This window comes from Pelophylax lessonae (genome assembly GCF_965119305.1).
Source record: "Pelophylax lessonae genome assembly, chromosome: 3".
Classification (NCBI taxonomy): Eukaryota; Metazoa; Chordata; class Amphibia; order Anura; family Ranidae; genus Pelophylax; species Pelophylax lessonae.
The window spans coordinates 466341890-466366014 of record NC_138770.1 but is presented as its reverse complement, the minus strand read 5'-3'; the positions used below and the strand labels follow the sequence as shown (position 1 = coordinate 466366014).

Here is a 24125-nt window from a genome sequence, read left to right as displayed (position 1 = left end):
CCAGAGTCCATAAGATGGTTGCCTTTCCAAAAATGGTGGCCGGTTAGGGAGGAGTTTCGTCTGGCGTCCTTCAAAGTTTCAGATAAGGGATGGAGCAAGATGGATTATTTATAGATGAGTATATGTATGGATGTAAGTATCGTGTGTGTGGAAGTGTAATGAATGTTGTTGTAATGTGTGTGTCCTATCACATCTGGGGTTCCCTTTTTATATTGTGTGAACAAAAGGGCAGTAAAATTACCATAAGCCGAACCCAGAAGGAGGAACTTTATCCCCATTGGTTGGGATTACTTATCCATTAATTGGTGAGGTCATTGGGCGACACCTCTACTAGTTATCCAGTATATTGGATATTAGAATTATATGATAAGTTCTTCATTTAAGAATAATCAGAAAAACAATATGAGAATCTGTCCATACTCTCATGGTATATACATGTCCATCTAATATTTCCATCATGGATCTTGGGCAGCACAGTGGTGTAGTGGTTAGCACTTTCACCTAGCAGCAAGAGGGTCGCTGGTTTGAATCCCAACCAAGACACTACCTGCCTGGAGTTTGCATGTTGTCCCTGTGCCTGCGTGGGTTTCTTCCGGGTACTCCGGTTTCCTCCCACACTCCAAAGACATGCTAGCAGGTTAATTGGATCCTGTATAAAATTGGCCCTACTACTGTATGTATGTATGAATGTGAGTAAGGGACCTTAGATTATACGCTCCTTGAGGGCAGGGACTGATGTGAATGCGTAATGTATATGTAAAGCGCTGCGTAAAATTGACAGCGCTATATAAGTACCTGAAATAAATAAATAAATTGGACTGGTAACGCCGTTTAATAAGGATATATTATTAATATGATATATATTTTGATTGGAAATGACTGATTTAACCAGATACTACATTTAGTAGCAGTCACCAGAGGGGGCAGTGTTGTATTACTATTAGATTCGGTATATAGAATATAATTGCATTATTTTCCCACAGATATCCCTTTGACCTCAGGCTAGTTAAAACCCTTAAATTATCAAAATCCTGTCAAACACTTCAGAATTTGTGGCTATAGTATTTATGATGACCATAAAAACTTTACAAAACCTTACATAAACATTTCTAAAATTAAGTAATTAGCTCAAGACACAAGTCCTTACACATAAGAGAAATATTCTAGTAAATATATATATATCTACCCAACATTATATATATATATATATATATATATATATATATATATATATATATATATTCCAAGTTCACACTTCCTATATCAATAAAAAAACAATACATTGTTGTTAATATACATCTTACACATGATGATGCTTTCTAAAACTTATTTTTAAATGAACCTTTAAAAAGAAACATACTGAAATTATTGTTCATTGTGAAATGCAGACAATCAAGAAGACATCACCCCCACTAAGCGCCGGTTCACACTACCGCGACGCTACTTTAGGTGGCGACCTCCGAGGTCGCGGTGCGAGCAGCGCGCCGCGACCTCGGAGCGGCTGCCACGGACTTCATAACATTGAAGTCTATGGCGGTCGCCTCCTGGTCGCCCCAAAGAAGCTCCGGACCCTTTTTCTAGGTCGGAGCGACTTGTGTCGCTCCTATTAGAACGGGTCCGTAGCTTCCCTATGGGAGGCGACCTGTGAGGCGACCAGGTCGCCTCACAGGTCGCCCTAGTGTGAACCGGCACTAAAACCTGGTGCCATCCTGGCTAGGCTTTTATCAGGTGAAATGTCAGGAAGTCCCATTATTTATGATTTAAAGAAAAACAAAAAAAATCTTCTGTTGAAATTCAAGACTTTCTAAAGACATCTTGCAAAAGAACATGAACTTTCAGTGACCTCATACAAGATGGATGCTGTATTGTTTAGAAACTATATATATATATATATATATATATATATATATATAACATCATATGTTTGTTTTATATAATTCCATTTTTCTTTTATTTAATCTCCCCAATAATCCTGACATATAGCAAAATAACATGCAGCTCTGTCAAAAATATAAGTGGCCTTTATTAGAAACAAAGTAGACCTCCAGGGTCAGATTATTTGATTTTGGCACAGAGATTGGGACACATGGTTTTCAGCTTTGGTACTATTATTACTGCTAGTATCCTTGTGGATCCTCTGTCAGAATATAGTGTTTGTTTTTTTTGTTTTTTTTTTTTACTGTCATGCCTTCAGCTTGGAAGTAATTAATGTTAGTGGAACTTGCAATACCAATATTGTCCACAAGATGCCACTGTGACATAGACTGTTGTTATACAGCACTTTATGGTACTTCCTGTACTCTATTGCTGGATATTAGTTCCACCCCTCTCTGAGAGAATCTCTATTTTAAGATTTACCTCAGGAAGGAGCAGACAGTATCTGAGGTTGCTGTGGGAAGATTCCTGAACCCCTCTTTGAAGCATCGCTGGTATGCTCAGAACTGTTGGTTATATACTCAATGCATATACTGGTTATGTTTGTATACTGATTATATGCCTTTATATGTTTATTTACAGTTTCACCTCATATTCACAATCCTATTCACTTATCCATTCTGACTTGTAACCTGTTCATGTGACCACTATTCTATCTCTGGAATAAAGCCTTAAGTTACAAAAGGACTGGTTATTGCAGGATTAAAGGTTTAGCTGTATGTTGAGCTGCACATGCCTGGGGCATACGTGTAGTGAGAACAGAACATTTACTGTGATAGTAAAATGGTTATCTTAGGTTTACGGTTAGTGTTTCATGATTAGGCTCCAGATAAGAGTCCTGTTAAGGCCTAAATTTGGTTGTTATGGGTAAAGTTTTGACCAGAGGTAGGGATCAGCTGAAATCGTTTTTTTCTGTGGTGATTTAGTTATTTTGGTCTTGTTGCTCTTCTGTGGACCATCCAAGAATCAGGTGCATTTGCATCAGACAAATAGCCTTTGCAAGCAGTAAAAAAACCTTTTTTCACAATGAGTACCTACATGAAAAGTTTTGCAATGAGTAGACAGAATCTTATCTGGTGAATTGTAACTATTTTCTCTCCTCGCCTTCTAGGATGGCCCAACATGAGATGATAGGCTCCTCCCCACAGGAAAAACAATCAATTAACAGTTGTTAAAAGGCCCCACCCTTCCCTCTGCCCCTCAGTTTAGATTGTGTTTCTTCCTACAGCGAAACGTTTGTTGTTTTCACTGACCTGAAGACTTTGGAAGTCAGATGGTCCCCCTGTGAGCCAGTTTCAGCAAATTGCCATAAGAGCTGAGCTCTGCCTGCCGCCTCCTCAGGCTTCTCACAGGTCGCCACCATGCTTGCAAGCCATCGGTCACCTGGTGTGCCCCTCTAGGCTTGTCTCCGATGCCAGCAGCTCTCCTCCACAGAAGGTTTTTGAAAAGCCCACCGGACAGGCGCCTCAAACCTCATCTTAGAACCCGGAACTTCAGGCGTGAGTCAGGATACAGCCGCACAGCGATGCGGAAGAGGAAAGTGTGGAGGAGACGCCGGAACTTACTTACTAGCGGGAAAGCCGACTCCCAGGCTACAGGAGCCCGGACAGCTGCAGGGGAAATGAAGCCCTCCACAAGTTACCTTCCGGAGAAGGAGGATGGAAGGCCGGTCCAGTCGGCAGCCAAACCCAGGTCGAACCGGGTAAAGTGCTGGAACATATCCTTGCATGTTATTTAAAGACTGCTGGTGCCGAGTTCCGTTTCCCTGACCTTAGTCGGACTTACTTCGTGTCCTTTCCATGTATAATAAAAAAAGGATGCATCTGGACAGCTGCAAAGCAAGGAGGCCTACCGCAACCCACCTCATGAAAGGAGGAGGGAAGGTCGGTTTAGGCCGGCTACAGGTAAGCCTAGTCAGAACCAGGTAAGTGCCGTATTTCCTTGACTGTTTGGGACTGATACCAGCATTAAGCCTAATCCCTGGTAAGTTCCCATATGTTCCCTCAGCGGGACCTGTAGCCAAAACTTGTTGTGAGCAGGAAGAGTGATCTGGTGGTGATTTCCTCTTCTCCTGCAAAATCCCTAGATGGGATATTAAGCTGGCTGATAAAGAGGCCTCAGGCTTAATATAAGAGTCCTCCTTCCAGAGGAGGAGCATGTAGCCCGCCTTGCTATGAGCAGGAAGAGCGATCTGGTGTTGGTTTCCTATTCTCTTGCGGAATCCCCAGATGGGATATTAAGCTGGCTGATAAAGAGGCCGCCTCAAGCTTAATATAAGAGTCCTCCTTCCAGAGGATAGTAAAGCCATGTGTTCCCTCAGCAGAGCCTGTAGCCGATTTGCTATGAGCAGCAAGAGTGATCTGGTGGTGGTTTCCTCTTCTCTTGCGGAATCCCCAGATGGGATATTAAGCTGGCTGATAAAGAGGCCTCAAGCTTAATATAAGAGAACTCCTTCCAGAGGATAGTAAAGCCATGTGTTCCCTCAGTGGAGCCTGTAGCCGACTTGCTATGAGCAGGAAGAGTGATCTGGTGGTGGTTTCCTCTTCTCTTGCGGAATCCCCAAATGGGATATTAAGCTGGCTGGTAAAGAGGCCTCAGGTTTAATGTAAGATTCCTCCTTCCATGTGTTCAGGAGGACAGTAAAGCAAACCTGGGGCCGTGGTAGTATACCTCCTTTTACCTGGGGTGCTTAGCACCAGATCCCTGATTGCAGCCTGGTGGTTTTCTCGGCTTGTTGTTGTACTCCCTCCCCTAATAAAGTTGATACTATCTGTTTCCTTAGCCCTGGGTACAAATAACTCAGAAGCCGCACTCTTAGACCCGAGAAACAAAGACTGCAGCTAGACCTTTGCCACAGCTTCCGGATTAAATCAGAAGGTGCTGTGAGTTTTTTTTAACTCTGATAAGGGTAATTCTAGTGAAGGAGTGGCACCTGTATGGACTCTTTCAGTTTATATGCAGTCAGGCAGATCCTTGCACTGCATAGAAAAGATAAATCTGAGAGTAATCTAACAACAAGGGTTGTATTGTGTGTATCCAGCCTTAGAATCTCTTACAGGCTACTACTGCCACTAAGCAAGCTACACATTCTTAAGGGATTAAAAACAGCCTTAGCTTTGGTGTGTAAGGCTACATTTACACTGGTACAAAGCCAAAGTCACGCGATTTGCAGTGCGATTTTTACGCCTTTTTTTGCAATTTTTGATCTGATATTGCAGTCTCTGACTAGAGGATGTGTCAGGCTGGTGCAGGCACCTTTATTGTTAGAGTCGCTACAGCCTTAAGTCGCACAGGACCAGGGAAGGTCGCATGACAAGTTGCACCAGTAGAACAAAACTTAAGGGGTGGGACCCCTAGTGTTTGGGCTACTACCCATCCCGGGACGAACTAGATGCATTACTGTCTGCAACTCTAGTTGATAAATTTTTGTTAAGTACAAAAATCTCTGTACAGGAGCTACGTATATATATATATATATATATATATATATATATATATATATATATATTTAATGGTTGTTTGTCCAGTCCTTTAGGGGTCTGATTGCCTTCACCAGGGAGAATACTGCAAAAGGTTATGTCCAGCCCTTCATAGGAAGAGGCTGAGGTAATTGATCTCCAGACCTGTGCTCGTTAAGATCTCACATTCTGGAAAACTTGGATTCCCACCTGGGTGGAAAGGTAACAGCTGCTACTAAGGTGATGTTTACACCCACCTTAAGCCTCGTACACACGCACCGATTGTTGGCCGTGAATTTCCGGCCAACGTCCGATCGGCCGATTGTCGGCTTGTTAGTATGATTCTTCTGACAACCGACTGCGACTTTTCGGCCGAAAAAAATCTGGTGTGCATGCTATAAAATTTTTGTTGGCCGTCAACAGAACGGCCGATTGTTCGTCAGTCAGTACAGATTTCGGCAGACAATCAGATGAGCAAGACTGGGCATGCTCAGAGAAGAAAAAAACACACGGAAAGTAAACCAGCACATGACATCACTTCTGAAGTTGGTTGTTGTTGGCCAAAAAAATTTGTGTGCAGTCTAGAGCACATTTCAACCAACACAACAACACTGGACAAAAGTCGGCCGATCGGTCGGCCAACAATCGGTGCGTGTGTACGAGGCTTTAGACTTCCATTATTTGGAACTACCCGGGTTCTCCTCTGGGGGAAGAAGGTTTAGTATCTAGAGTCCTCTGCTGGTTATTTTTTAATGGAAATCACTAAGACTTTGACTTTTTGCCTGGTTTGGCGGCGTCTTACAAATACACAATGCAGAAGCTCATTGGTGTCTTTGAAGTGTTTTGTGGTCAACTATCAAAAACACGCAACTTTGGTTGTCTGTCTTTTTGTCTGTCTAGTTCGGCTTACTAAAAATGCTCCACATGAGATATTGGAGGTGTCTGCAGTTAACCTATTACACCTTTTTCTTCAGCATATTAGAAATGCACTACATTGTTGGTAGCAACATTTCTGTTGGTTACTTGGTGGTAACCTGACTGCTAAGTCAGAAATGCACAAGGGCCCCAGAGTCAGTTATATTATAACTGCACTGGTGCTAACCAAAGGAGCAACTTTAAAGCGATTGTTAGTAACCTCGGCTACACAGCTGTACCAAGTTACTATTCAGAAATACGCAACTTTATGTTTGGTAGTGGCATTTCTAAGTATCATTTCGGACAGTACACAAACTCTGAAATTTTATTGGTAACATTTCAGTTACATGGCTATACCATGTGACCATTCAGAAATGCACGGCATAAACGTACAATATTGTAAATTTTGTTGTAACTTTTGTTGCCTGCCTAGTACATGCCTATACCATGTTACCATGCAAAACGCGCACCAACAAATATGGATAGTCAAGCTGTACCTTGTTGCTATTCAGATAGATGCAACATTGTTGTTAGCATTGCTTTGGCACCATATGACTATACCTGGTGGCCAAGTATAAATGCACGACATGGACCTGGCTAGTGTCTTTGGTACCCTGATGTCTATCAAAGATCCACAACATGGAAGTATAGTGGTTTTCTGACATATAGCTATACCTTGTTCATCAGAAATGAGAAAATGTAAAAGTTTTTATCCTTTCTGATATGTTTGTTATATGAAGGTACCTGGTCAGGTATCAGCAATACACAACATGGGAGTTGGCGTCCCTTCTCTCCTTATATGGACTTATTGCTGATCGTGCTACATTTTTTTGGAAATACACAGCAGGCATGTTCTTGTGTCTTTCCGTTTTAGGTTTTTACATTTGGCTGAGCTTCTGTATACTCCAATAAGGCAGACGCTCGGGTCTTCCTATTTTATAACCCATGGTTATTACACTTCTAAATACACAACTAAAAAGTTAATGTTGTGTCTTGCCGGGTCTAATTTATCTAGCGGCACTTCAGAAATACGCATACGTACGTATGCGACGAAATATGTATGTATGTATATATGTATACGACATATGTATACGACGAAATACGTCTGTCTACATCTTTTTTTTCTGGGGTGGTGCGTTAGTAACGCACAGTCAGTAGTCTTCTATACATGTGATATTATCTATACATACAGTGGGTACGGAAAGTATTCAGACCCCCTTAAATTTTTCACTCTTTGTTACATTGCAGCCATTTGCTAAAATCATTTAAGTTCATTCTTCTTCCTCATGAATGTACACATAGCACCCCATACTGACAGAAAAACACAGAATTGCTGACATTGTTTCAGATTTATTAAAAAAGAAAAACTGAAATATCACATGGTCCTAAGTATTCAGACCCTTTGCTCAATATTTAGTAGAAGCCCCCTTTTGATCTAATACAGCCAGGAGTCTTTTTGGGAAAGATGCAACAAGTCTTTCACACCTGGATTTGGGGATCCTCTGCCATTCCTCCTTGCAGATCCTCTCCAGTTCTGTCAGGTTGGATGGTAAACGTTGGTGGACAGCCATTTTTAGGTCTCTCCAGAGATGCTCAATTGGGTTTAAGTCAGGGCTCTGGCTGGGCCATTCAAGAACAGTCACGGAGTTGTGAAGCCACTCCTTCGTTATCTTAGCTGTGTGCTTAGGGTCATTGTCTTGTTGGAAGGTAAACCTTCGGCCCAGTCTGAGGTCCAGAGCACTCTGGAGAAGGTATTTGTCCAGGATATCCCTGTACTTGGCCGCATTCATCTTTCCCTCGATTGCAACCAGTCGTCCTGTCCCTGCAGCTGAAAAACACCCCCACAGCATGATGCTGCCTCCACCATGCTTCACTGTTGGGACTGTATTGGACAGGTGATGAGCAGTGCCTGGTTTTCTCCACACATACCGCTTAGAATTAAGGCCAAAAAGTTCTACTTTGGTCTCATCAGACCAGAGAATCTCATTTCTCACCATCTTGGAGTCCTTCAGGTGTTTTTTAGCAAACTCCATGAGGGCTTTCATGTGTCTTACACTGAGGAGAGGCTTCCGTCGGGCCACTCTGCCATAAAGCCCCGACTGGTGGAGGGCTGCAGTGATGGTTGACTTTCTACAACTTTCTCCTATCTCCTGACTGCATCTCTGGAGCTCAGCCACAGTGATCTTTGGGTTCTTCTTTACCTCTCTCACCAAGGCTCTTCTCCCCCGATAGCTCAGTTTGGCCGGACGGCCAGCTCTAGGAAGGGTTCTGGTCGTCCCAAACGTCTTCCATTTGAGGATTATGGAGGCCACTGTGCTCTTAGGAACCTTAAGTGCAGCAGAAATCTTTTTGTAACCTTGGCCAGATCTGTGCCTTGCCACAATTCTGTCTCTGAGCTCTTCAGGCAGTTCCTTTGACCTCATGATTCTCATTTGCTCTGACATGCATTGTGATCTGGAAGGTCTTATATAGACAGGTGTGTGGCTTTCCTAATCAAGTCCAATCAGTATAATCAAACGCAGCTGGACTAAAATGAAGGTGTAGAACCATCTCAAGGATGATCAGAAGAAATGGAAAGCACCTGAGTTAAATATAGTCACAGCAAAGGGTCTGAATACTTAGGACCATGTGATATTTTAGTTTTTCTTTTTTAATAAATCTGCAACAATGTCAACAATTCTGTGTTTTTCTGTCAGTATGGGGTGCTATGTGTACATTCATGAGGAAGAAGAATGAACCTAAACGATTTTAGCAAATGGCTGCAATATAACAAAGAGTGAAAAATTTAAGGGGGTCTGAATACTTTCCGTACCCACTGTATACCACCTTTGTTACAGACCTTATATCCCCAGGGAAATGGAAGGGCCAGAAGCTCTGGCTGCAGAAGCATCAGATGCCACAAGACACAGTCCCTTTTATTAGGTTATACCAGAGGTCTTCCTCTGCTTAAAAACCTGGTAAAAGAGGGTTAAATTATCCTCCTCTGCCCTTTTGGAACTCTGTGCATAGGAGATTGTCACTTCAGCCAGAAGTGTAGGGGACATGGTAGTCTAAAGAGTCAGTATCAGAACCCGTCTGACCCGTATACCTTACACTGTAGGTTTACATTTTGGGATGTATCCCTCCTGGGTACCCTACAGTATTGAAAGGGCTCAGCTCCTTTTTTCTTAATTGCGGACAGATCTATAAGGAGTTAGTCTATAGGGCCAGACACCAGGGAGAATACCTGATCTCTACAATAGGGCCAAAATATTAATTTACCTAGCTCCTGTCTGCTTATTGTGGACAGATCTATAAGGTTGAACCTATAGAAGAGGTTCCTTTTTAAGTTTTGGTCCTCAAAACTAGCTTTCCTGTAATTGTCACTTCAGCCAGAAGTGTAGGGGATTCACAAGATCTTTTAGAAAAAGATTTTCTATGTTTATCTTCCCAGATAGGATTATTCGCAGGCCAGATCCCTTAGACCTCCCAAGGTAACCTCTTCCTTTAACAGGAAGCAAGAAATAATTTTACCATCCTTGGGTGGTAACCCTAAGAATGTAAGATAAATGAAATTTCACTGATTAGATGTGAGGAGCTGCCTCCTCAATTACAGAGGACCAGGGAATTTGGGAGATCTAATCATCCGCTGATCTTCTACCCTGGACCAATAGGACTGCGGGCCTAAAAGCCTTCAGTCCCTAGGTGGTTTGGATAAGCCATTAACATGTCTTATGATGTTTCAGGTGCTCCGGGAACATCAGCAAGCTAAATGCACACTCAACAAGAAGCCCTGGAAACATCCTGGGCCTAAAAAGCTGGAGCATCTGGAGAACAGATCCACAATACGGCCACCTGGTCCAGACATAGCACAGTCCTGAAGCATTACCGTGTAGAAGTACTGTCTCAACAAGACCTAGCATTTGGCCGGAAGGTCTTACAGGCAGTGGTCCCACCCTAAAGTAGGCCTATGGATAATCTATTATCCTCTCATGTTGGGCCGTCCTGGAAGGCGAGAAGAGAAAACTTACCGTTAGTTTACTGGTAATGGTCTTTCTGACGAGCCTTCCAGGACGGCCGGCCTATTCCTGCCCTGTTAAAAGGGTAGAGTATCAATGGATAAAACATAGGTGGTAACTACCTATAGAATTTTTGGAACACTTCCCTCGGAAATGGTTGTTGAAAGCTTTTTTACAACTGAGGGGCAGAGGGAAGGGTGGGGCCTTTTAACAACTGTTAATTGATTGTGTTTCCTGTGGGGAGGAGCCTATCATCTCTCATGTTGGGCCGTCCTGGAAGGCTTGTCAGAAAGACCGTTACCGGTAAACAAACGGTAAGTTTTCATGTTAAATATGCACATTATTTTTTCTATAAATATGGTTTCTCTTTCATTCATCGACGGACACAGCACTCCTTAAATCGTAATTACTTGGTTTTATATTGCCTCCTCCAAGTGTAGGACTAGGCGAATCCAGTTCCGACCTGGGCGACTGGCTGGATAACCTAGATCCAGTGGTCCCCCCAGCCCAGCCAGTGAGCGCGTGCAGACTGCAGCTACACGCTAGGTCGGCCGCAACATAGCCTCACGGACAGAGGCTGGCTTGTGAGTTAAACGCCTCGCAGGGTCACCTACAACCAGGCGCTGGTCCGAGTTGCAGCATTCCTTGGTCAACAGCTCCCTCCTTCGGTGGCGAGGAGTTCTGTCTCGAGCGTCACCCTCACTATGGAAGGGTACATACAGTCTCCCCTTTGGGCAGATTTGGGGTGGACGCGGATACCCTCCTGGGATGGTTGGGCCTGCCGGTACCTTCCTTCCATCCTACCTAAAGTCCCTCAGTTTAGCTGCCCCCCCCTTGCGGACTGGGGGGGGGGGGACCCAGGGCAGAGGATGCAGCGGAGACCTCCGGGATCTCCCGGTCATTCCCCATCTGTAATGGTCCTGGGGTAGTGTTTGTACTGCCCTTGGTCTGGAGGGATCCCAGTACAGGAGACCCCTAGATGCATGCCCTACTGTTTGGTGTAGTGTGGGTATAGTGCAGGGGGGGTCCCAGTGCAGAGAGCGGTGCACAGTGTGCAGCGGAGTCCCACCTGATGTATGCCCTGCCAGGGGGTCCCCTTGAAGAGGGAGTGGGTAAGATCCTGGCAGCATGCTTTGGCGTCCGCTCTGTTGGCGGCCATGTTTGAGAAGTTGAATGGCGGCCATTTTCTCTTGGTTTGGCTAGTCTCCGGCTGGCGGCCATGTTTGTGTAACCCGGTGACATCATATCGGCCATTTTCCCTTAGTTGGCAGGACACTGGAGATGGCCGAAACCTGGTGGAGAGGCCGGAGCTCCTCCTCTTCCTCCTCAGTCTCCTCTTCCTGTCCCGGGACATATGAAGCAGATGGCGTCCATGGGTTGCTGGGCCTGAATTTTCGGTAGTCCTTGGGGTCCTTGAGGGTTCCTGTTATCTCTCTCTCTGCTGATAGGTGCCCTGGGCTTTCGGGGAACCTTTAGTGGTGCCAAAAATTTGTTTGTACTTCAAGATCTTTCTTTATGGAGCCTCAGGGTCACATCTCCTTCATGGCCCCCTCTATGGAGGTGGCGGGTCCATCAGAACTCAAGCTTCCCTTGGTTGCGCTGACGGCAGTTCTGCAGTCCTTTGTATCCTGGGTGGAATTGGCGTGTGGGAAAAGGCCCAGAAGGAAGCGTCCCCTGCTCAGTCTGTCTCATCTGATTCTAAACCTGATGCGGCCCGTTCACACACTCAATATCACACCCTCAGATCAATCCGATACTGAGTATAATTCCTCCATGGCCGCAGCAGCGAATGAAAAAGCGCTGATAGACGCACCTATTACTGTAGTGCTTGAGACTTTAAAAATGGAGGATTTTGGCTGTGTCTTTTGTACGCATAAGTAACCCCGCACTGTGGCATGTTCTGCATTGCGGCCAGTCTTTACCTCAGCACTAGTGTCTCAGACCCTAACTGAATGGGCAAAGCTTTTGCGCCAGGGCCCCGCTGCTTATGTTGATTTACTGGACCAGTTGGTCCATGGGCTGCAGTTTATATGTGATGCGGCTTTGGATACAGCCCCTGTGCTGTCCAAACTTTGTTTCAGCGGTGGTGATTAGGCGCGTGCTGTTGCTTAGGAATTGGTCCCCAGACCAAGCCTCTAAGAAAGCTCTCATTGATCTTCCCTTTCAAGGTGATCGCCTGTTTGGGGCTACCCTGGATGAAATCAATAAGGGTCTCATGGGGGTAAAGAGTACCTTCCTGCCACAGACTTGGAAAAGAGCCCCGTCGCAGATGGGGGCCCTTCTTCTCAGCCCATAGAAAAATATTTTGTGCTTCTGGGACTTAAAATAAGGGACATTAATCTTTCAAATCTTCCCTGGGAGGTTCCAAGCATTCTTGGTCTGGTAAGCCTAGAGCTAGCTTCTCCGGACCTGCAGACAACACCCCTAAAGCATGAAGGTCTGCCCTCAGTATTGGGGGGGGGGCATCTTCTCTGGTTTCTGGCCCGTGGACCTCTTTCGTGAGCATCAAGGTCTGGGAAATGTTTTTTGTTTTTTTTTTGAATACCCAAAAAGAGAGGCAAAACTTGTCCATTTTGGGTTTTTTTAGGCCCTGAGTCTCCTTGTGTGGAGATAATTCCTGAAAAGAGAAGACCAGTTGTCCCAAGGGCTGATCTACCATCCTGCTTTACAGTCTCTGGTTTTAGTGGCTTAGTTATTGAAAGCCAGGTACTGAGGGATAGGTCTGTCTGGATCAGTAATCCCCACTATGGTGAAGGTGAGGAAGTAATCTTCCAGCAAGCAATAACATTGTACGTGGAAAGAGTACATTTTTTGGTGTGAGTTGTTTGGCGCTCATCCTCAGCCTTTTTCTGTGGCTCGGATCTAAACCTTTCTTCAGTGGGGCGTTGATCAGAAGTTGGCCTTGAATACCATCAAAGGCCAGGTGTCTGCCTTGGCAATCTTTCAGCAACCTCTAGCCATGCACTCTTTAGTTTGTACCTTTATTCTAGGGGTTCGACATGTGGCTGCACCTATACATGGTCTCTTTTGTTGCTATGGGATTTAAACTAGGTGCTCTTAGTTCTCCAAAAACCTCCATTTGAGAATATTCGGAAGATTCTTTTGCCTACATTATCCAAGAAGGTGGCATCTTGGAGGCTATTACCTCATCCTGTAGCATTTCGGAGTTGGCGGCTTTATCCTGTCGTAGTTCCTATTTAGAGGTCCATAAGGATAGTGTTTTTTTGTCCCTGTCCATCGTTCCTGCCCAAAGTTGTCTGACTTTCATTTGAATGAGGATATTGTGTGCCTTCCTTTTGTCCCAAGCTGGTCGATCCGAAGGAATTTGCCTTGCATTCCTTGGATGTGGTTTGGGCGATTCGGGTGTATCTGGCAGCCACTGAGTCCTTTCGGAGGTCAGATTTGCTTTTTGTGCTTACAGACGGACCAAGGAAAGGGCTGGCTGCTTTCTCTTTTACCATCTCCAGATAGTTCAGACAGACGGTGACTCAGGCCTATTTTATTAAAAGTCAGGTTCCTCCTTTGCTTGTCAGGGGCGCGTTCTACTTGGGCTCTAAGTACTTCTTGAGCCTTCCATCATCAAGCATCAATATCCAATATCTTAATTTCCAAGGCGGCCACTTGGTCGTCGGTGCATATTTTTACAAAATTCTGCAAAGTAGATACTTTGGCATCTGAGGATGTTTTTTTTGGAAACCAAGTTATGCAGGCTGCTGTTTAAGAAGGGTTGATAGCCAGGTTTTTTTTTCCTACCTAGTCCTCCTGGAGGAGGCAATATAACCCAGTAGTTATGATTTATGGAGCGCTGTGTCTGTCGATGAACTCAGAGAAATTAATTTTACAGTAAGTACAAAAATCCCATTATTGACATTACCTTCAGATAATTTCTTGTTTAGAATGTTTTTAGACAACGGTATTTTTATTAGGATCACATTCTTTGGTTTTGATAAGTCTTAATTGAGCAATCGTTTTGAAGACCTCCATCATCTTTCTGTTTTGACAGGCTTTTTCAGCGCTTAGAGACAAAACTGAAGGAAATTTCCAAAGCTGCTGGTGATGTAACACAAAGTGTGTCTTTGTCACAAGGAATGGAACGAAAAAATGTTATACAGCATATTCGCAATATGTACAAAATGGATTTAAGTGCAAGCCGACATTGGCAGGAACTTGTTCAGCAGCTAACTCATGACAGGTTAGTCCTTAATCATTTGCATTTATACACTGAGGTGCTTTTTTTCTAATTTTGGAAGTCTTAAAAATTACTCTTGGATATGTGTATTAGAAATAAATGAGCAAGTAAATCTATAGAATGTTTTTTCTTGCTAGATTTGCACACATTTGCCTGCAACATTGACTACAGTTAGTATGGTCACTTACGTTCAATACATTTTTAAGGTAAATGCATATTTAAAAAAAAGATCAAATAAAGCTGTATCTGCAATGAAGAAGGTGAATGCTTATTTCTCTCCCTGTGTAAAACAAGTCGCGCTAAATGAAAAATGAACTAATTAAATATCCAATAAATATTCAAGTGAAATGTCCAAATAATCCCAAAATCAGATGAATCATATGAAGAAAAAACGTGACAATCCGGATTCCTCTTCGGTAATACGCTTACCAGAGCATATATTATCAAAGGCCCAGGATCCAAATCCAAGTCAACAATCTTGATGTTGTTCAAAAGATATCCTTTGATAGATCTCCAGGAATTCGGATAAGTGTATTTATAAAGAAAAATATAAAAGCGCCATAGCATAAAACTCCACAAACAAATGATGATGTCAAAACCACCAGTGATATTGAAATATGATATGTGTAAGGAAGGATAAATCAGATTCACCACCAATATAGGTACTGCTTACCAGAAATAAAATATGCAAGTAGAGATATAGGAACCAAACCAAAAGGAATAGGATGTTCTATACCCAGGAGGAGAAGAGAACCATCAGATGAAATCCACCAATGAGAGGTCAGTCCCTTACCAGACTGAAAACATAGTAATCAATGTGAATGGGGTAACCTCCACCTCAGGATCCAGAAACACACCTCCAGGCCTCTTACCAGAATAAAACTTTAAATGAGCAATATCGTCCTAATGTATAGATGATGAAATTTCATATAGTCACAGGTAAGCCAGACTCTAACTTGCCAAGATTGGGAGAGTAGATAATGTGCCACCAAAAAAGCTCAATGTTGATTGGCCCCAAACAAACAGACGATGGAAACCGCCATTGTGTAAAATCGTAAACACTTTATTATCATAAAAAAGAGAGAAACTCACATGGACACAGATGTAATCGTTCCTAATAGCCGCCGGACGGCTCTGCACATCCGCACTCGTCGGACATTGACCGGAAATGACGTCAGCTCTCCCTGCCTACAATATATAATTCCACTGTGATGAAAATAAATCGGCTTTCACAGTCCTCTTTAGAATCCAACACTTTTAGGAGTTAAGGAACCTTTGGAGTTGCCACCCCAAAGTTCCCTGCATGATAAAATATTCTGCAGCCCGGACTCCGCTATCACAGCTTTGGTGAATTTCTACCTCCAGGTGCACTTTCTAATGTTTGTAGGCCACTTAGGAGCAATTTGCAAAGTGTAGTAGCTCTTACCCAGTGAAAATTATCCTAATTTGGACTCTACAATCTCAATTACAGTAATGTGTACTTCTGGTGTTGAAAACATTTAAAGCTGAACTCCAGGCTAAAAAAAAAAAATACAAGACCAGTCACCCTGCATGAGAAGAGTGCCTAGCAGTGAATGGTCAGTCTTTATTACAGGAAATCCCTGCACAAAGGCAGAATTTTATTCTGGATTACTGCACAGATCTAAAATAAATACAGAGCATACCAAATTTCAAGTAAAAATACACATGGATTTTGCCTTTCCCAGGGGGATCAGATTAAAAAAAATGTAAATTATTCAAAACCCTTGTCTAAACTTTTCATGATCTTAATTCTTGCGGGTAAACAGTTAAAGGGGTAATAAAACCAAAAGCAGTTATTTATTGTATTGAAGCTTACCAATTCTTAGATATGATGGCTGCATTTTTTTTAGGCTTTATTTCTTTGATTTTCATCTGGTGATCTAGCTAGGAAGCCTGTTGCTTTTCAACAAAATTGGCTGTCTTTCAGATGCAGCAGTTAGAGGGTTGAGACCAACCATTTACCACTGACAGGGGTGCTTAGAATGATTATCTTTTAATTATGTAAAACCTTCATCTCAAAGGTCTGCTGATAGATCTAGCACTCCCCTCCCACCCAGACTGATAATGCTGCAGTCCATGTGTCTCTTAACCTCCAAATCAGAGGTTAGGCGCCCTAATACAGGAGGTATGTTACTGGTCAGATCACCAGGTGATAATACTCTCTCATCTCTCATTCCTGCTAGCCAGCAGACCTGTGAACAGCCTTCAAGTAGGTCTATGCCATCCTCCCCCCTTAGCCTGAAACTAGTTCCCTCTCAAGTTTGCTTTACTTTTGGTTGAAAGCACATGGCAGTAAGTGGATTCAAAAGCCACTGTTGAACTGAGTATGCCCACTGCCATGCACTGTCAATTGTGCCTTTTGGCCAAAATGGTGAAAATTGAATGTATGCAAAATAAACAACCTACTCTAAAAATCTGGAGGTTATCATTTTTTACTTACTGTACAATTAAACACCCTCCCCCCAAACCTATACACTTTCTGAAAGCATAGGAGCACTAGAATAAAAGATGACACTACTGATTTTGTAGGTCCTGTGCTGGTTTGTGCAAATATTTATCAAAACAATACTTTTGATTAAATATGCACTAAAATCATTATTACTGCTCACAAACACAGCATAACTTAGAAAATTACTTCTAAGCTACCACTAAATATAAAAGTTTAAAACGGGATTGCATTAACAAATATTTTCAAATTGTCCATTGTGCATTCGTGAAAATTGAAAGTACGCAAGGTACAGTGGAGACAGTGGGCTGTGCAGGAAATACAGAAAGATGTTTGCTGGTGCCCGCCTGTTACTTAATCCTCCCCTCTGGACACTGGCTGCTTTTTTCCTTCACAGCCTGCTCCCTCCCCTGCTGCAGGTGAGAAAAAAAAGCGGGGCATGAGAGTTGGCGTGGTGATAATCTGGGTGTGCAGAAACTAAAGCCATCACTTTAATGGTTTCCCAAAACAGTCACATTCAAGGCATGTCATGAATGATAAGTGTCAGAGATGCTTGTGTTCTCAGCTGATATAACTGATCATGCCAACTAAAGATCAAGTGTAGGCTGAGATGGCAGTTATAAAGCATGGAAGGGTTTTGTTCCACTTTAAAGCGGAACTTTACCCATAACAACTTTTTAAAAAATAAAGTTCTTTAGCAAGGAACATACATTTTACATTAATAATTATGCTACCAGATTAAGTGAGTCCTGTAAATTGACTCCAGCATTGCTCCGGTTTTGTTTTCTCCCTGGAGGCTGCCATTTTGTCAAAGCCCTGAGTCCATGAACAGCATAAATTATAAAGCGGAACTAAACCCCTCAATTTAACAGTTTCAAATAACAGTTACATTCCTGGAACACCAGGATTGCTGTCACATTTCTTTGTGTCCTCAGCCAAACTGTCAAACCATCAAATGGCTGGGGCCATAACTGATCACATGTGCAGCATCATGGCAGTTGTAGATCAAATATAAGCAGCTTCCTTGGCTGTAAAGGATAGGAGGGTTTAATTCTGCTTTAAGGCTGTCAGCAGATCGGTCTCTACAAACTCAGCAGTGCCTAAAATAGAGCGCAACTGAGCATGTGCAGAGTAGGGTGAGCCCATGTATTAATAGATTATAAACAGTATAGGAACTTATGTTTAATGTTTTACATAGCTCAAGGGGCCAGCCTGAAGTGATGTAGCAGGACCTAATTTTCTGACTAAAGTTCCACTTTAATGTATAAAAATGGGAGATAATCTAAAAAAATATTTCTCTATCGCTCATTGACAGACGTAGTCTTCTTGATTCTCAAGAGCTGGGTTTTGTTGTCTCCGCAGGAGTAGGACTAGGCAGAATGACAAAACGTTCTGGCTCCACCCAAGGGGGCAGTCCCTGAGGGTATATCCTCCCTCTCTCTGCTACAGGGAATCAGTTTTTTTCTGTCTAGTCAGGAGTAAGGACCTAAGCTCCTTGCTGGGATCTTTTGGTCCTGGCAAGACTTTTTTTCTTTAAGAAAAAGACATTTTTTAGGTAGTTTTCTCCAGTGTTTTTTCCTGTGAGATCTTCAAGCAAAAATGCCGGACTGGGCGACACTTGTGGTCACCCCAGCCGGCCTACGAGCGCGTGCAGACCAGGCATTGCGCTTGGTCGGCCGCGACATATTCAAGTAAGTATGCGGGGCCGGGCGACGGGCTGGATGTGAGATCCAGTGGTCACCCCGGTTTCTGCCTTAAAGGCGCGTGCAGACCAGTGCGCTGAGTCGGCCGCGACGGAGTCCCAGTAAAGGGACTGACTTTGCGAGTTAAAGCTCGCTTGGACGCCAGGACCAGAGAGTCGAGGCGTCCACAAACCCCCACCCCGGTGGAGAGGGTATTATGAAGAGAGGGTGCCTGTCGGTTCGGTATGGTGAGTAAAACGTTCCCTTTTTTTCCTCATTTATGAGGCAGTATATATTATGGGCCCCTCCATATATGGTCAGTATATATCTGACACTTACAAGTCCCCCTTGTAATACAGCATGTGTTTGTGGGAAGTGGACTTGGTTCAAGAGCTAACACTCTACCCAGCAGACTGTAACATTACAGCAGACATAGGAGGTATAATCCTACCTTATGTGCAGTGTATCTCTGTAGATCCATATGTCACCTCTCAGCAGAGTGCAGGTGGATGTGCTGGGAAGACGATATCGGCGGTCCGCCGCCATTTTGCCGTAGACCGAATACATATATGTCCTCAGGTCACGCCGGCCGCCATGTTTTTGGAGTCTTATGTCTCTTCTATGGGGGCGGCCATGTTTTGTGAGCCCAGCTTCCTCGTGGAGGGCTGGGAACGCCGGAAGGCGTACACAGGGGGCGGAGCCACGCCTTCTGCCCGGGAAAAAGCAAACAGCTCCTTCCAGTCTGTGTAAGACAGACGCTGGCTGCAGTTTGTTGGAAACTGCACTGCATCGGTTGGTGAGCCTTGGGGGTCCCTCTCTCTCTCTCTCTCTGGGATCGAGAAGCAGGTACTCTGAGGGGCGCTATTGCGCTAGGGGGAGACACACAAAAAAATATTGCTGGCAAAGTGTCCTGTATTAACATGGACCCTGCCACTCATGTATCTCCTCCGGATCCCCTCGAGGGGTCTGCGGGATCCTCCAGCACCCCATTGACAATTGAATCTTTGTCAGCTATTATGGAAACTTTTGTCTCCCGGGTGGAAGTGGCTTGTCAGGGACAGGGCGCAAGAAAGCGACCCCCGCCTAACCCCTTATTATCTGAAACCTCGGATTCAGACTCTGAGCCTATTTCTGCAGTTGCAGGTACTTCATCTGGTATTGGTGTCTCGGGTCCTGTCTCTTCAGACAGTGAGGAGGATGTTTCGGCATCTGCCATAGCCCGAGAGGAAGCGTTGGTAAACGCACTCATTGTATCTGTTCAAGAGACTTTAAGGTTACAGGGTATTCCATCAGAAATAGCTGAAACTGAGATCCCTTTTGGGACTAAAAAGCGCATCAAAGTGGCAAAGGTTTTTCCATTGCCCAAATGTTTTGGCAATCCAATCGATGAAGAATGGCGTCTGCCAAAACGCACTTTTAATATTTCCAAACGCATTGACAGGCGTTATCCGTTTGAGGAAACCCGTATTAAGAAATGGACAGAACCACCTGTGGTGGATTCACCTATTGCTAGATTGAATAAAGCCACGGTTATTCCTTTAGAAGACGCTCCGTCTTTTAAAGATCCAGTGGATCGCAAGATAGAAGCTATGTCTCGCACCATGTTTTCCTTGATTGGATCAGCTTTCAGGCCAATAATTGCTATTGGTCTGGTTTCGCAGGCTGTAACTGAATGGACCAAGTGGTTACGCCGGGACTTAGAAGAAGTCCCTCAGGCGGTATCAGATTTGTTGGAACAAATGATACAGGGGTTACAGTTTGTATGTGATGCGGCGTTAGACGCCACTCCATTAATGGCGCGAGCATCAGTCTCAGCAGTGGTTCTCAGGCGTTCACTGTGGCTAAAAGGTTGGATAGCCGACCAAGGTTCCAAAAAAGCATTGGCTAATATCCCCTTTTCAGGAGAGCGTCTATTTGGAGCCAACTTAGATGAGATCATTAAGGATCTCACCGGTGGAAAAAGCACCTTTTTACCGCAAAATTTTAAAGGTAAAGGAACTCGTCAAAGACGAGGGCCTTCTTTTTCTGCTCACAAGAGGTTTTTTCGTCCAGCGGGTGAAAAAACTAAGTCCTCCAAAGCTCCTGCAGGAGGCGTCAGGGGTCGGTGGTCGGGCAAGCAAAAGCCCGCCCCCTCCAGACCCGAAGATAAACCATCCAAAGCCTGAAGGTGCGCCCCCACCCATAACTGGGGTGGGGGGACGTCTTCGCCGGTTCCCGGATCCATGGCTTTCCAGAATCCCGGACAAATGGGTTTGCGAAGTCATAAAGTCAGGGTACAAGATCGAGTTTCGATCTCTCCCACCGGCGCGATTCTTCCCTTCCAATATCCGACTATCTCCGGATCGTCTAGAAGATCTGCGGAGAGCAGTCACAGATCTACTACAACAAGGAGTGGTAGTCCACGTTCCTTGGACAGAACGGTTTCAAGGGTTTTATTCAAACCTGTTTACAATACCCAGGAAAGAGGGCAAAGTGCGTCCAATTCTGGACTTAAGAGCGCTCAATTCTTTCGTCAACATAAGAAGATTCAGAATGGAGTCCATTCGCACGGTAGCAGCCTTCCTGCATCCAGGGGATGTCCTAGCGTCCATAGACATCAAGGACGCCTATCTTCACATTCCCATTTTCGCAGGACATCAGCGTTTTCTACGCTTTTCCGTAGAGGAGAACCACTATCAGTTTGTGGCGTTACCTTTCGGTCTCGCCACGGCTCCGCGGGTCTTCACAAAGGTGTTGGCCCCTATGTTGGCACTTCTGCGCCAAAGAGGTATATCGATTCTAGGTTACCTAGACGATCTTCTGCTTCATGCAGAATCTCCTCAGACCTTGCTACAAAACATAGAAATTACTATGATTTCTTTACAGGAATTCGGGTGGCTGGTGAACCAGCAAAAGTCATTTCTGGTTCCCACCCAGAGGCTCGAATATCTGGGTCTAATTCTAGACACAGTCAGGACGAGAGTTTTCCTTCCGGTAGGGAAACTTCGAAAGATTCAATCAGCAGTCCAGTTGTTACTGTCCAACAGCTGGTCTTCCCTTCGGACGTGCATGAAGGTTCTGGGGTTGATGGTGGCTTCATTCGAAGCAGTCCCATTTGCCCAGTCCCATACCCGAATTCTTCAGCAAGAGATTCTTCTCAGATGGAATCGGAATCCGGAATCCCTGGACAATCAGATACGATTGAGCAAACAGACCAGAGAGTCTCTGGTTTGGTGGCTTCGGTCTCCAATGCTCAGCCAGGGAAAGTCATTTCTGCCAATATATTGGACGATAGTGACCACGGATGCCAGTCTATCCGGATGGGGAGGAATTCTTGGTCAGTTATCTGTCCAGGGACTTTGGTCCCCGGAAGAATCCAGATTACCGATAAATGTATTGGAACTGAGAGCGATCAGACTTTGTCTGATTCACTGGACCGAGCAGCTTCAGGGCAGCCCGGTTCGGATCCAGTCGGACAATGCCACGGCCGTGGCTTATGTCAATCATCAGGGAGGCACCAAGAGTGTCCGAGCGGCCAAAGAAGTGGCTTGCATTCTTCGCTGGGCGGAACGATTTGTTCCAGCAATCTCTGCGGTGTTCATTCCGGGGGTGGAGAATTGGCAGGCAGATTATCTCAGCCGTCAGACCCTGGATCAGGGGGAATGGTCCCTCCATCCAGACGTTTTCCACCAGTTGTGCCTACGGTGGGGCACCCCGGATGTGGATCTGTTGGCATCACGATTCAACAGGAAAGTTCAGAGATTCGTGGCTCGCTCCCGCGATCCTCTAGCAGAAACCGCAGACGCACTGATCGCCCCGTGGGGGCAATACCAGCTAATATATGCCTTCCCTCCTCTCGCGTTACTGCCAAGACTTCTTCGCAGGGTAGAGGAGGAAGGAATCCCAGTAATCCTGGTAGCTCCGGACTGGCCTCGTCGAGCTTGGTACGCCGACATGGTCAGACTGGTGGCGGACGTCCCATGGAGACTTCCTCTCAGAGAGGATCTACTGTCTCAGGGACCGATCTTCCATCCTGCTTTACGATCGCTGGCTTTAACGGCCTGGCTATTGAGACCCAGGTGCTGAAGGACAAAGGTTTGTCAGCTTCAGTTATTCCTACTCTAGTTGAAGCAAGGAAAGCGACTTCCAGAAAGATTTATCATCGCACATGGAAGTCCTACATTGCATGGCGTGAACCTTTGGGGTTCCGTCCTCGGTCTTATTCGATTAGTCGAATATTGGCTTTTCTGCAACAAGGGGTTGAGCAGAAACTGGCCTTGAGTACTATCAAGGGTCAGGTCTCAGCATTAGCCATCTTCTTTCAGAAGCCTTTGGCTACTCATTCCTTGGTGCGGAATTTCATCCAGGGGGTGCGACATCTGGCTCCGCCAGTGCACGCGCCGTTACCCCCCTGGGATCTTAATTTAGTGTTGTCGGTTCTTTAGAAACCTCCCTTTGAAGATATTAGGGAGATTCCTCTACCCACGTTGTCCCAGAAGGTGGCCTTCTTGGTGGCTATTACTTCTGCACGCAGGGTGTCAGAACTGGCCGCATTATCTTGTCGTTCACCATATCTAGTGGTTCATAGAGATAAGGTGGTTCTTCGTCCGAATCCATCCTTCCTACCAAAAGTGGTTTCAGAATTTCATCTGAATGAAGAAATTGTATTACCTTCCCTGTGTCCTAAGCCCAGTCATCCTCGGGAGTTTGCGTTACACTCCTTGGATGTGGTCCGGGCGATCAGGGTATACTTGAAAACGACAGACTCGTTTCGCAAGACGGATTCACTTTTTGTGATCCCAGATGGACCCAAAAAGGGGTTGCCTGCATCTGCCGCGACCATTTCCAGATGGATCAGACAGACGGTAGTACAGGCTTATTCTATTAAGGGTCGGGAGCCCCCGTTCCCTGTTAGGCGCACTCCACTCGGGCACTTAGTGCGTCATGGGCCTTTCGCCATCAGGCGTCAGTGGTCCAGGTGTGCAAGGCGGCTACCTGGTCGTCGGTGCATACCTTTACTAAACATTATAAAGTTGATGTAATGGCATCGTCTGATGCCTCGTTTGGCCGCAAGGTTTTGCAGGCCGCAATTTGAGGAGACCAGTGGTCTACCTCGAGGGTTTTTTTCCGTTGGAAAATTTTTTTCTTTAGCCTCATTCTTTGTTTATAATGAGCCTTTAAAACTTCAAGTTTGGCACCGGTTGGGCCTTCTAGATTGGATTTGATTTTGTCAATCCCACCCCTCATTTGTGGCACTGCTTCTGGATGTCCCAGCTCTTGAGAATCAAGAAGACTACGTCTGTCAATGAGCGATAGAGAAAAATGGATTTTTGTAAGAACTTACCGTAAAATCCTTTTCTCTTAAGCTCATTGACAGACGTAGTACCCGCCCCTCTATCATTGAGTTGGGTTCGGTTAATTTCTCTGTACTGCTTTAAACAGAACTGATTCCCTGTAGCAGAGAGAGGGAGGATATACCCTCAGGGACTGCCCCCTTGGGTG

General features: G+C 44.8%; 1 protein-coding gene across 1 annotated transcript in view; it reads left to right on the top strand.

Annotated features, from left to right (window-relative positions):
- LYST (lysosomal trafficking regulator) overlaps nucleotides 1-24125 on the top strand; it is a 409773-nt gene that overhangs the window by 286638 nt on the left and 99010 nt on the right. Inside the window, exon 33 of the mRNA XM_082252534.1 lies at nucleotides 14310-14498. Coding sequence (XP_082108660.1) covers nucleotides 14310-14498 — 189 coding nt within the window. The remainder of the gene's footprint in view (nucleotides 1-14309; nucleotides 14499-24125) is intronic.